The 14917-nt window shown below is 31.5% G+C and overlaps 2 protein-coding genes across 2 annotated transcripts in view; both read left to right on the forward strand.

The window, feature by feature from the left end:
- The window catches only part of LOC130897334 (discoidin domain-containing receptor 2-like), a 404892-nt gene that overhangs the window by 193062 nt on the left and 196913 nt on the right, over positions 1 to 14917 (forward strand). The window lies entirely within an intron of this gene.
- Positions 5817 to 6322, forward strand: LOC130897341 (cytochrome c oxidase subunit 5A, mitochondrial-like). The gene has a single exon (XM_057806145.1). The coding sequence runs from the start codon at positions 5839 to 5841 to the stop codon at positions 6283 to 6285; it is 447 nt and encodes a 148-aa protein (XP_057662128.1). The 5' UTR covers positions 5817 to 5838; the 3' UTR covers positions 6286 to 6322.

Consider the following 14917-nt stretch of genomic DNA (forward strand, 5'->3'; position numbering starts at 1 on the left):
AAAATTAAGATTATAAGAACTCTAGCAAGAAAAATTCGTTCTGCGTTTAGATAAAATGTTTGTGTTTTCACCAAAACAGAAAACATCGAAAAATCGATTCACCGAATCGATTCTGTACAATATTTCGATTTAAAAAGTCAATTTATTTGGTCCGTGGAATCGATTCTTCGATTTCAGATCGCCATGTCTAGTGCAAACATTATCACTAATTTAAACTGCGCGCCATATTTTTTCTAATGAATAATCGGTTAATACATATCTGAAACAAACTTAGGCTAAGCACGGTACAAGTATCAAATGGACCGTCCCGGAAGCGGTTTTCAAACCATGTCTAAATCGGTTGGAACACAAAACAAAATCGTTTCTATAACGGTAACCGCCCTTTTGGAACACGTAATCTCTATTGCGCAATTCGTCATTGTACCAAGGATCGTTCTTTGATGGATAGGAACGAACCTATATTCTCATAAAGCGGTTTGGTGGCTGACAATATGGAATTGAACGAGCACTTCTCTCACTCTTCGGAGTACGATAGGTGGCATCCCGCGTACTATTTATTTTGATTTCACACTGGTCGCATAGTTTTCATTTCTTTTCATACCAATGTTTGTTATTTTGGAAATATAATAATGAATTAAGCAATAAGTAAAATTTCAAAACATTGGGTCATTGAGTCTTTATCGTAATAATATTATTACTATTACCTTTTATTAACTGTCAAATTACTCTAACTAAATGCTTTGAAATGATATAGTTTTTTTGTAGAAAAAAATTCTTGGGCTGGAAAAAATATTCGCGTGTGCACCGAGTATGGATTATAGTCCTCCAGCCCGAGAGACATTTTGAAAATTTTATTTTGGCCGGTGCCAAAAAAGATTTGCCAACCATTACAGCATACTCTGGACTAGAAACATGTTTTATACAAATATAATTTTTTAAAATTCTAAAACTGTTTACCTAGAAAAAATTACTAGATATTGTTATTGCTAAATAAATTGTTTCTTGTTAAATGTTTTAAGCAGTTAAATCAAATAAAATTTATTATTCGTTTATCACTAAAGGATTCATGTCTCTGCCTATAACATTATGCAACCAAACTAATTCCTAATAGAACAACGGATTGCAAGAATATCAAATTTATCGCGGGAACAATATAGAAAAGTCCATCAACCAGAAAAATCGGTTCCTAACTAAATAAAACGAAAAAGTGGAAATAATTTAGATTTGATAATCCGTGTATAATTGCAATGCCCCATACTTGACTGATTTCATTGTAATTAAAAGTATGGAAGGGATTCAATAGAAGATAAAAGCCACATTGAGTAATAGCTATTAGTAGTAAGAAGGTACGAAAAGTCTTTCGTTTAATCTTCGCAATAATTCAAAGCGCACGTTTAAATTAGGAAGTCTAGTATGGAGGCATTAAAGAAAACTGCTTGTCACATTAGATTTTTCTAAGGATAATTCGATTTCCTCTTATTTCGATAATTACTATCATGATTAAAGACGAAATCCGCTTTTACGATTCATTTAAGTTATCTTAATAATTTTTATAGATAGACACGTTTGACAAATAATATTTTGCGTGCACAGTGTAGTGTGCCCTTTAACTGAAAAACAGAATCTGAACAAAGCAAATTGCAAATACTCAAAGATGAATAAGATTACTGACAAAATAATTAACGATACCTAAGCTCAATGTTGCCGAATCTATAATACATAAAACCCAAATTATTGAGAAACATTTCCTAATAGGAAAACCAATATTCATAAGGTCATAATTTAAAGAGGATAGTTCAATCTACATGAAATGAATCAAATGATAATTTAATACATTTTAAGTCTAATAATTATTCTAATATTCAGTTGAACTATTTCATTATTTCGTAATACTATACTGGGATCTTCCTCATTCTATATTCGACCCGTTGTTTCCGCATGAACTTGGAAAATTTAACAAAAATAAATACAACTCAATTTTACAAATATAATGGTGACTATTTCAAGTCGATAAGATTAGTATTAACATACTAACAAAGTTTAGAAGTCTGAATAGATTTTATACATCTCGAGGTACGTTCCAAACATATACTACGTCATCAGCGCCGATTGTGTAATAGAGTATTTGGCAAAATGCTACCGGCTAAAGTGCATTTTGACGACAAAGAGTTGATATAAAAATGAAGCTGAGGCTTTGTCCTGGCTCTTCAGACATGTTGCTCCAAATATATTCCCTTGCAATGGCTAGTTATTTTACCATTAATAACGATTTTATGGCTGTTAAAATCTGCGACTTGAACCATATGAATAGACAGATCTATATAATGACATATCCTTTGTCCATCCAGGCTTCGACATCCTGACAAAAAATACAAAATTCAACACGACGTGGTGTGGATGCTGCTGTAGCTTCTCGCGCAAAACTCGATCGGCGCTGGTGACGTAAGCAAGCGATTGGCGAGCTGCAAGAAGAAATGAAGGCGGAGTAAAACTAATTCACTTTTAAAAATTCATATCAGCGATATTATAACTTCTAGACACGTGCAGTAATTGCAAAATTTATGTTACAGCGTGCTCAATCATTTAAAAATATAAATCTGACATCGTTTTCAGACCTATTTGTAACATTTGATTTATAAATGTTTATTCTACCCATTTTTTTGCTTTTCAACTGTTTGGATAGTTTAATTGAATCATAGATATTTTGAATCGACAGAAATTATTTAGTATTATTTATTTAAATGTGTATAATTTGTTAGAGAAATAATCCAGCGACGATTTACTTAACTTTTGATACAGCTTGAAAAATTTCAGGAAAAACCTTTCTTTTTGTTTAGATTCGACGGATTATGGGCCTGTTTTGTATCCTACAAGATTGTAAGTACATTGAGTTTTAACTCAATACTTGTTTCGACTTTTTTATTTTGAAAGGATTGTCGATTCAATTGAATAGATAGGTATTATTGTTATTGAACTCGTACCATTCCTTTTTTTTTCAATCATAAATGTATGAATGTGAAAGGGACATAAATTTATGTACGATTGATTTTTACTTAAAGTGCTAGATTAGATGTCATTTATAATGCAATGCCACAAATATCACGGATTTTGAATCATGCCATGAACTTAAATTAAATTTTTATGAATTATGTTCCAAATTTACATACTTTATGTGTAGAATCACATAACTTATTTTGAATAGTAGTCAAATGGTTCTGGACCAAACAAGAAAATGAAATATTTGAGAGGAAATACCTAAATTCAAACTCATTATATACCGTTAATAAAGATAATCTTTTTTTTATTTACAAATAATATATTGTTGAATAACAGAGATAGAGGCAGTTCGTTTTTGCTTCTCGTAAAATGAACGATACAGAAAAAAAATACTGATGATTGATCGTGAAGCTCTAGTCATATATTTTTCAACAAGGACAATACATGGAAATTAATTATTTTAACAGTTCACAAGCTTTTAGCTACAAGCATAAAAACTATAATGAAAACATCAAGTACTACATAAAAAAGTACATTGTACTCTTGGTCAATATCAGATGCAGCCTGGGACAAGAATTAGATTAGATTAGAAAAGATTACTAATAGATAGTCGTAAACGTCGTGCTCCTTTAATTACTAATCAGTCTCTTGATTTAGAAGTGCCAAACATTTTAAACACTTGTGTTTTGTATGATGGTGGAAATACCACAGATAGTGTCATTTGTCGATGTCTTCACTCAAAATATTTCCTATTCTACAGTATTCTGTGGGGCGTAACTTCCTTTGACCGTTATATCACTGAAACTAGTAGAACTACGCCAAAGCACCGGGGGCGCTGACACCTAAACGATTTTTGGGAAATAAAAAATAAAATATAATTTGTAGAATGTAATGTTGATCACATTATGTCAGTGTCAATCGCTTCAGACACATTAAACAATTGTGTGTCTATTCAGTAGTTTGTATGCTACACTTTGAATAAAAAATTACCAAATAACACGAGCTATAACATGCTATTTTTTCAACCTAAAAAATATTAATTAACCAAGTTCATGATGAGCTAGCAAACTTTTACTTTCTAATCCCTAAAATAACAGCGATTGTTGCAGAGAAACCAACAAACATCAACCGTCAAAAGCGAATAAAATGTCAGTTCCAGAAATATATTACGTTGGAAGTCTGCAACGGATGTAGCAAATATTCGAGAGGTATAAATTTGTTCCATTGGTGCTTTAATTCTGTAATCCAGGAATTGTTAACTAAGCCACTCTGTATAAGGTTTAAAACCACTGTTAGCATCGCTAATAAATCTTATTAGTCGATCGTAACATGTTGGTCATAAAAATAAAATGTATGTAATCATTTTAACCATACAATAAATTATCAACGAATGCTTTTAAAGAAGGGTTAATGCTTAATTTGTTTTTAATTTACAATGTAAATATTAGTTGAACGTTTCAAATACTTGATAACCATAGTAGACTTTACAGAGAGGAAGAAATGGTAACTCTCAAGATGTTAGGGAGAACAAGCTTCCAGTTATTTTGATCGTTTCGTCTTATTATTTCAATCACAAGCCTATATAAAAATCTTTTATGCCATTCAAATTCAATTAATATAATGAATTGACTTCTTTGGTTGGTAGTTGATACTTCAAGGTTTCCTATTTTCTGTACTTAGTCTAGCTTTCGGCATGGAATAACTATAAGAAGGTTGCTACTCAAGCTTTGATATGTGACAACATTGATGTGAATATATCAAATCTGATATTGTCAAAAAATGGCATTAAATGCAATCATTTTCTATGACTATTTACATGGGTTAAACTAAAAGTAGTGTGTCGATCAACTCGTTTCGATTTTTGGTGATGAAGCACCTTCTCGAGCCACCTTGTTTATCTAGCTTTCCGAATTCAATCGTGGTCGCACTTTGCTGCGGGATGAATTTCGTCCAGAATCGGAAGTTATTCCAGAAAACATCGATGCTGTGCGTAAACTGATATTGCAAGATCGTCGTGTGACATATCTTGAGATTGAGGCATACGTATCTATTAGCTCTACTTGTATACATTAAATATTTCATTAACATTTCGCTGTCAAAAAGATTTATTCGCGCTGGATTCCGCATAATTTGACAGTCGATAAAAATAAAGCTCGTGTCGATTGGTGCAAAGAAATGTTGAAGAAATTCAAATGACGAACAGGCCACGGATCTATGCATATAAACCTGGAACGAAACAACAATCGACTGTATGGGTCTCTCGAAACACTCCACCGTTCTATTAGAGCTACGTAGGACGGCCAATTTTGAATGGTTCGTTTATTAGATGTGTTCTAAAAAATCAGAAAAACCAATCGTAGAAGATGAATCATTTTCCATCACGACAATGCGGGCTCTCAAATATCAGTTCAAACAAAAACGTTTTTGAACAGCCGAAACATCGAATTTATGGGTTGTCCGCTGAACTATCCTTGTTTTGCACCCAATTATTTCTTCTTATTCCCGCATATCAAAAATAAATTGCGATATCAACGTTTTTCTATAACAAGAAGCAGTTGGTGTGTTCAAGTCACATGTTGTCAATCGAAATACCAAAATTACTTGCATGTTGAAGTTTATTAGCAAGTAGCATCCCTCGTAGTTCGTTGACAATAGATATATTTCACAAAATCTTAATTTACATCCAAAATCTCACTAATTTAACAAATTGTGGCACTCTTCGATTGACGTAGGTTTAAATGAGATGGAAATAAGTCAAAAAAGTTATAAAAATGAAGTTCAATTAAACTGTCAACATCATCTTGACAATTAAACTGACATTAATAGAATAAAGTCTAAACCATGTCATTCCTGACAAAAATTACAAGAACAATTGTTAATAAATTTCCAAAAACATATTCGAATAACTTCCGTTTTATAAGTTATTTGGCTGTTCAGCATGAAAGTATTGAAGATATGATATCCAGGTACGAGTGCATTTTCAGTAAAGAAGATGCTGATGGTTGGGATGTGCGTCAAGCTATGAACGATTTAACCGGTTATGATTCAGTTCCTGAACCTAGAATCATTATCGCAGGTTTGCACGCATGTCGACGTCTTAACGATTATGCGCTCGCTGTTAGATTTTTGGAGATGTGTAAACGCAAATGCGGGAATCATACCAAAACTATCTGGCCTTACATAGTTCAAGAAGTTGGAGCTACAGTAGCTGAGTTGGGATGTGATTTTCCTGAATCTTTGGGGTATGACAAACCTGAGCTATGGTGGGAATCTGTATTTGACATGTAAAATATTGTAGTACAATTTTAATATATGTTTACTAACACCAATTTTTTTATAAAAAGAATGAATAGAATAATCAGTTTTATTATTATCATTATTTTCTGACTGGTTGACTATTTGTAGTTGTGGTGTATTCGTACACTGAAGGGATTTCGCGTCTTTCTGTTGTCTGATTGTGGATGATATGTGAAATAGAAAGTAGAGGTTTTCAGATGAAATTTATTTTTGACCTTTTCTCAATGAGTTTCTTTTTACTTCTATAGCGTCTCTAATGATCATGGATGTTAGTAAATGGACTGGAGCTTGTTATTATTTTATCAAATTCCCGCAACATCTAATTGCTCTATATTCACATGCACATTTTCTTTGAAATAGGAAAATTTTGAACTAAAAGCCAGCCGAAATACGGTGCAGTCACCAAAGAAATTTTGTGACTAACCTCAGACTACTTGCTATAATTTTTTCTTCACTTTTGGCAATTATTTTATATACAAATTCATTAACATTTGTCAAAGTGTTACTCAAACGTTATATTCAATACGTCTATTTAATTAGAATTCACTTTTTCTATTAGGAAACTATCAACATTTTAGTTTTCAAAAAATTTCCGCCGCCTTCCCTGGCATTAGCTATGGACAATTTCCTGAATATCGATCAGGTGATTTGAATGAATAATTTTACATTGGAAGTGATGTGAAAAAGCAATTTAAGTTTCACATAGGAATAATTACCTGCCAATCATTTGGTTTTCTGGATCATTAGTCTTGTATTTGTTTTTGTGATAGAAAATGCCTCACGATTCAAATCTATAACGAGATCTCGCGAATCTGCGATGGGTGATTGATTTTCTTTTTCTTCCATTTACTTGAATAGAAAGTAACGTTGTTCATATGAATTTTAGCAAAGCTCATATCACTCTTTATCAGAAGTGATTTATGATATGAAGTACATATCATTAAATGATGTTGGGAGAAATATGAACATATGTTATATTACAAAGTAATACAAATCATAAATTGATCCGATAGAGGAAAACGAAACTGTTCGTAAGTCTGAAGGCGCGAGACAAGCACGGCAGGACTCTCTTAGCCATGCTTGTTCACCTTAAAAACTAACTTAAAACTAATATAAACAGTTATGTTCAATGTAACAGTATATAAAATTTTCTAATACAATAATTCCTATTTCAATTAACTCGGTATAATTCCTATTTATTTTTATAGACTTTAATCATTTGTTTACACTAACAGGATCAAGTATTATCTATATATATATATATTTATTATAGAAATATAATACTAAGTTCATATAAAACCCAAACATAGAAAACTCATTTCATTTAACCTGACCTATTTTATAATCTATATTTTTAAGATTAATAAATATTACATATTCATATTTTCACTAATCAAATCAAGTTTTTTTGAGAAGTTTTCATACTTATATTCACTTCATTTGGCAACATATTTGTATTGCCTTAAGTTTCTTATTTTTATCACTTACAGTTGTATGTTTTTGGATGCTTATATTTTTTATAACGTGTAATTGTATTTGATACTTTCTAGTGAAAAAAATTGTGTAAGATTAATTGGTTTCTTTTGTGGAAAAGAATTTTTACTTATTATTTTTAGTATTCTGTTTCCTCCCCGTACAATATTGCCATAACTGTTTTTACTATGAAAAAATGTGTAATAGATCATTAACAAATAGTAGATATCTTGTTCTATTCATAGTATACTCAAGATACTCAATCCATTTGAAATTAAAATAAAAAATGCTACCTAAATATTTACATTTATGTACTGTTTTTTTAGTACTGTAGAATTTTTTCAATATGCGGTACTGCAATCAATTTAATACTTTTTTTAAGAAATTTATTATTTGCCTAAGTAGTTTAAACACATTTCTAATTATATCACGGTAATGATCCATATCAAAACCAATTAAAATACAAAATTTGGGACAAAGTAAGTGAACTCTACAATCACAATACACAGGTTAGTACTGTGCTATAAAAATGAATCATAGCAACCATTTGTACATTCGACTTGAAACCAAATAATACTCATTTGCAACTTTATGAATTCTACTTAGAAAAGTTATCTTTTCTTCATGTGAAAATCGTTTTGTTAATCCGCTAATATCTCATGATTTTTAACCACAAACAATTTCGATGAATTTTTCGAAAACGAAAATCACTCCATTTTCCAAAATTAAAAATATCTCTAGACAGGTTTATACATCTTCATTCGTCACTTCTTACATGTTCCTGTAAACGACCTGAATATAAAAATCGAAACATTCAAAATATACACAAGCGAAGTAACATTCCTGACACGATACAGGCATGACTGGTAAATCTAAACAAATGTCAAGGAAATAGCAGAGGAAACTGATTCACATAAATATCAATCTGTAAATATATATATATATATATATATATATATATATATATATATATATATGCTTACAAAATAAGGAATAAATATAAACATGAATTGCTGTTCGTTAGTCTCGCTAAAACTAGAGAACGGCTGGACCGATTTGGCTAATTTTGGTCTTGAATTATTTGTGAAATCTCAAAGAAGGTTATGAAGAAGAAGGTTACGAGAATAACAATGAAAATGCTCGGAATTGAATTGAATGCTAGGAATTGAATAGAAACAGTATATATATATATATATATATATATATATATATATATATATATATATATATATGCTTACAAAATAAGGAATAAATATAAACATGAATTGCTGTTCGTTAGTCTCGCTAAAACTAGAGAACGGCTGGACCGATTTGGCTAATTTTGGTCTTGAATTATTTGTGAAATCTCAAAGAAGGTTATGAAGAAGAAGGTTACGAGAATAACAATGAAAATGCTCGGAATTGAATAGAAACAGTATTTTTGTTTTTCCTTGATGTTTTGTCACAAATTAAATTTTTGAATGCAACCATAATATTTGACATTTGACAACCAACTATATTTAGATTGATAAATCTTAAGATGAAACTGTAAATGTGTTTGCGAAGCAGTTGTTAGACATTGGATATAAAAAGTGGACACCTCGACCAGATACATAATATTATCCACAGATTTCTGTCTAATCACAGACTCAAAAGAGGAACTTGTTTAGCGTGTTTTGCCACACATAGCGCAACAGTTCAATAACCATAATTGGTTGGGTGACGAGCAATATTGGCGGCGAAAAATCAAGATGTCGAGGATCTCAATGAGACCATTCAGAATTTTCTTTCAGGACCGTTGGCTTCCTTCAAATCAGTTGACACCGTTATGAAGCAGGAAGACGTAGTCAATTATCCCACGGAGTTTTTACAATTACACAATATGCAGTTAAAAGTAGGATCAGTTGTCATCTTGCTGGGTAACATTAATCAAATTCGACTTGAAAGGGAACAAGACTGGCTGTGAAGAAGATGATGAATAATGTCATTGAGGCAAGAATCATAAAGGGAAAATGCAAAGGAGAGCATGTCTTGATCCCATGTATACCGATGATTCCAACGGATCTACCATTCGATTTTAAACGTTTACAATTTCCGGTACGTCTGGCCTTTGCAATGACCATAAATAAATCGCAAGGCCAGTCGTTGGAAATTTGCGGAATAAACTTGGAGTCATCTTTGTTTATTTACGTACCGCAAAACAAAACAAAAAATATAGTTTGTCAGAAAGTTTTAAATTGATTAACAGACTGTATCATAACTGTGTGTGTCTGCCAATATAAAATTGAAATCTCATAAATAGCCAGTATTTCGGGAAAACTCTGTTTTGTAAGTAAGCAACATCATGTGTAATTAATCGAAAAAAATGATAAAACTTTATTCATACGGAGCATTTTTTCTATTTGTTTTAATAAAAAAAGGGTTCATTTTGTTTGTTTTGAGTTTATTTTATACAATACTTCAAGTTTTTTATTTATCAATCAGTACGAAGTCTGCCGGTTAAGCTAGTGAGGAACAACAGCTTGAAAATTTAATAAAATAAAATAATTATAAAATAAAATATCTTCAATGTTCTACTTAATTCTAAGAAGATGAAACAAGTATTTATTATAAATAAGCGTGCTGTATATATTCGGAATATTGCGGGTAGTACTCTGTTAAATTCACACCCTGGATATGATATTCAACCAAATTAATGTATCATACATATTGTCACTTCATCTAAGCAAACTCTATAGTTCAATATCGACTTCAGTTGATCTGTAATGATAGTATAGCAGATTGGCAACGCTGTAAGTTAGTCTTCAGCACCGGCAGCATCAGAAACATTGTCCACAAGAGTTAACGCAATTATCAAGTTATTGGAGTCTGTTCCTGATTCGGATGTTCGATATTTTAACTCTGTTGGGTAGTTGTATAAATGTAGTAGCAACAAAATAAGTGAAGAAATGATCGATATTGAAAAATTCTGATTTATTAATTAATAGTTCATATCTTGTCCTGCTTTCATTCGTATAAATGATTCTTTCCAGAAAATTGATTAACAATAATTTCTAAATCTTTGTTATCGCTCCTCCATATCAATTCTACAATTTTAAAATATGAGATATCGCTTACGTTCATTTAAAATATATATCTTTCCATTTGTCACATCTACCCTAGAAGTTATTTTGAAGGAGAAAACGAAAAACCCAAGGTGCGAGACGAATGGTCAGCTAATTGGAGTCATTTGTTTCACTATCTCGACATTCGAAATGGCGTCATTTCTTCACCACCAAGAGTATTTCTTGCTTTTTTTAAACCCCTCATTTCTTGTTATACGGTAGTTCACCGCCTTGAACAGTAGAGAAAAGGAAAGTATTGACCTCCATGTCGAAAACCAGGGTTATAAGAGAAGTATGCTGGAATTAGCAGGTAAACAAAAGTTGAAAAAATATCTAGATTCAAATTGAATGGTACATTCTCCCATGTTACGTTTTTATCGGATCCGTAAAAGCTAAATTTCTAAAGTAGTTTCCGTTGATATTTGATGAGGTAATAGGGAAAAAATTAGGTGTTATGATGTATAATGAAATAATTAATCAAAAACTGATCTTCCATGATACTAACGGTGACGAAACATATGAGTGGAAAACGATTTTATAATCCATTTTCTTCCAAGTCGACGAATTTCTCAAGCAACAATAGACAAATATATTTTCCCCTCGTACACAATTGGTCAATTTTCTGAACACTTTTCAACAAGGGGAAAAAGAACAATATAGCCTCTGCACTCTGAAAATATATTAGTTCTGGTCGTTTGCGTTGCACGTTTTCTGCAAGACAAGAATCAAATTGCCTGAGGTACTTTCATTTGTCGGTTCGTTTTATACTTAAGAAGTGTATTTATATGAGAATTCTGGATACTCAATTAATTAGAGAGAATCTTCTATGTTCTAATTACATAAAATAATATAGTAAGAAAGCATAAATTTGAGCAGTATGTCAGATAATTTAAATCAAACTTGTTGATAAAATTTCGAGAGGAATCCAGTAGAAAGAGGCAATTAGTTAAAAATAAATACACATACACACCAAACAGTCATATGGAATTACCGTTGTAATATCCCAATTTATCAAATATAAGATGTTTCAAAAAAAGGTTATAGATAGATAGAAAACTGAAAAATATTGGGGGTTTGCTCAGTAAAAAATTTACGTAACGTCATACATATTTTTTACAATTTTGCCGAAATTACTGGCAACATGGCATTGAAATTTTATCCGGATATGCTGATACATCTAATGAATTTGTTTTTATTTCTGACTCTCATAGATGGCGCTAGTTACACGGTTCGCGCCAAGTATTCTTGGACATAACTTTTTCAATATTAGATTTATTAAGCAAAATTTCCAGTGCACTTGAACATCATTTAATTGAAAAAGGTACTCTTGATAAAAGTCGATACTGTGTACCGTTTTCGGAATATTTTCATTTGAACACTTGATACATTTGAAAAAATTGGGACTGAGGGTTTTCGTTTATTGTAACGTTTCACAAAAATCCAGTCTAATCAGTATAGAATTTTGTTTTTCAAAGTTTAATAAGTATGGGTATTGAGCAATCGGAGGCCTTAATATGGAACAAACAACAATTTACTTATCAAATCTTTTCTATAATGTCTAGTTACTTCATGTTGTGAATTTTAGTTCGAAATATCCCAAAATAAAATTCAACTGGATAATATTTACGTCGCCTCTCATCTTTTAATTTTATTTAGGTATACGATATTTTCCTTGCAGAAGTAGTTGATCATTTGAATTATGTATGCAAGACAACAAAAAAAAACAAATAAAGTAACATTTAGATCAAAATAATGACTGTTTAAAATGCAGTGCTTGTCTCACGTTGTCCTTACAATCGTAAAACATACTTCTTATATCTTGAAACTTCATTTAAAGCTTGTTAATTTTTTCTTCCGAATTGTCCATAAAAGTCAGATATTAACAAACTCTGTTTCAAGATAGTAATTATAACAAAAACTAGTTTGGAATTTATTATAGGGTATTTCTGAAGATCGTTATCTGGGCGAATGAAAACCGTATAAAATGAGACACGTGTGTTCGCTTGTTGATCTTTTTTATGGGAATGGTTACAGGTTAAGTGTTGTTAAAATATCATTTGGAGATGGAAAACTTGTTTTAACAATTAATTCCAAGAATACAAATATCAAAATGCAGAGTTAAGTAACATATCTTAAAATTATTGATGATTTCTACAAAAATTCCATGTTTTGGAGGAATTTTTTTTTGTTATATGAACACCGTTTTTCTTGTAATAATTCAATATAACCCAAGCATTGTAATGTATCGTTTTTCTATTTATTTACACTCTTTATATTCGTGGGATGAATTAATAAACACTGACTCTCTCGTTTTTAATTTATTTACACACTATACAATACACTTAACTTATAATAATTTACTTACAAATATCACTTGAATAATTTCTACGATTACTTTTACCAATTTTTACTACGACTATTTATTTAAAACTAACTAACTGCGTAAAAACAAATCATTTATATACCTAAATAAAATTCTAGAAACAAAAGAAATAAATAAATAGATTTTGCTTGAAATTATTTAGAAGAAATACTGTGAATAAACAGAGCCGGTCTAGGGAACAATTTTGCTAACTTGTCCCTAACAGTTATTATCGGAAATTATTTCAATGACCACATTATTCCAGGTACATAATCTTGCGATACACTATGGTCAATACATATCACGCTTAGGTTGACTTGTTTTAATATACGCTAGTAAACAAGTATACGAGGATGGTCCTAGAAGTACGTAGCCTGACCTAGAGATGGCGGTAGTTGCTTGAAAAATACCATTGCATTAGAAAGTACCCATAATCTATAGAGCATTTGTTTCAAGTTTGAAGACGCCATGCTGTTTAGTATTTGTTTTCAGTGAATTTGTAAACGCTGAACTAGATTCTACTCTGGATGAAACTGCTCTTTCGTTATCAATAGTAAAATATTGGATAGCAGAGTTTAAACGAGGTCATACGACCTACGAAGACCAGCATCGCTGTGGTCGACCAAATGAGGAAACGACTCCAGAAAAAATGAAAAATATCCACAAAACGGTATTGGATGATCGTGCACGAGCAAGCAGACATAGTAAACATTTCAAAAAATCGGTAAATCGTATTTTAACTGAAAATTTGGACATGAGAAAGCTGTGCACGAGATAGGTGCCGCGTTTGCTCATAATGGAACAAATACAGCGTCGTGAAGATGTTTTTCTCGAGTGTATGGCAGTGTTTAACAGAAATAGAGCCGAACTTTTGCACCCTTTCATAACCATGTATGAAACGTGGGTCCATCACTTCACACCTCAAACAAAAGAACAAACAAAACAATTAATTGAAAAAGGAGAACCAGCTCCAAAGAAGGCAAAGATCGTTTCATCTGAAAGCAAGACTGTGGCGTCGGTTTTTTGGGATGCGCGTGGGATAATTTTCATTAACCATATTGTTGTTTCAACAAGACAATGTACCAGCTGACACATTCGCTATTGCAGTGCCAAAATTAATGAGTTAAAGTTTGAATTGCTACCTTATGTACCCTATTCTCCAGATTTAGTCCCCTCTGATTATTTTCTGTTCATAGGCTGTAAAAAATAGCTCGTTGGTCAAAAATTTTACAACAATCAAAGCAGTTAATAGCTATTTTGAAGAGCTTGACGATTTTTATTATAAAAAGGATATCGATCTTATTGAACATCGCTGGAAAAATTTTTTTTGTTGGCTTAGGTACTTCTGAGACCATCCTCTTACATGACTACAACAAAACTCTTCTGTCGTAGAGAAATTCTTCATATTTCTTTTATATATCATTCATCGCAAGGGCCACAGTGAATAAATACGTCTTTAAATAGTCTAAACAAATTGATCGATTGACTCTCAATGTAATGAAAATGTAATTACCATTAGCTGTAAGAAACCCAGACAGAACACTTTGGATATTTAAGTTTTTTATACTTCATCATAATACAGGATTTGTAGAATTTCAAATGTTTCGTATATTGGGGTAAATAATTTTGTTATACTATATTGTAATCACTATTGGATGAAGACAAATAGTACAAAAAGGCTTCAGTCAGAACATTGAGTTTCAGG

This window comes from Diorhabda carinulata, chromosome 8 (genome assembly GCF_026250575.1).
Source record: "Diorhabda carinulata isolate Delta chromosome 8, icDioCari1.1, whole genome shotgun sequence".
Classification (NCBI taxonomy): domain Eukaryota; kingdom Metazoa; phylum Arthropoda; class Insecta; order Coleoptera; family Chrysomelidae; genus Diorhabda; species Diorhabda carinulata.

Excerpts from the sequence above, each read along its gene's own strand:
- LOC130897341 (XM_057806145.1), top strand. The coding sequence starts at position 5,839 with ATGTCATTCCTGACAAAAATTACAAGAACAATTGTTAATAAATTTCCA.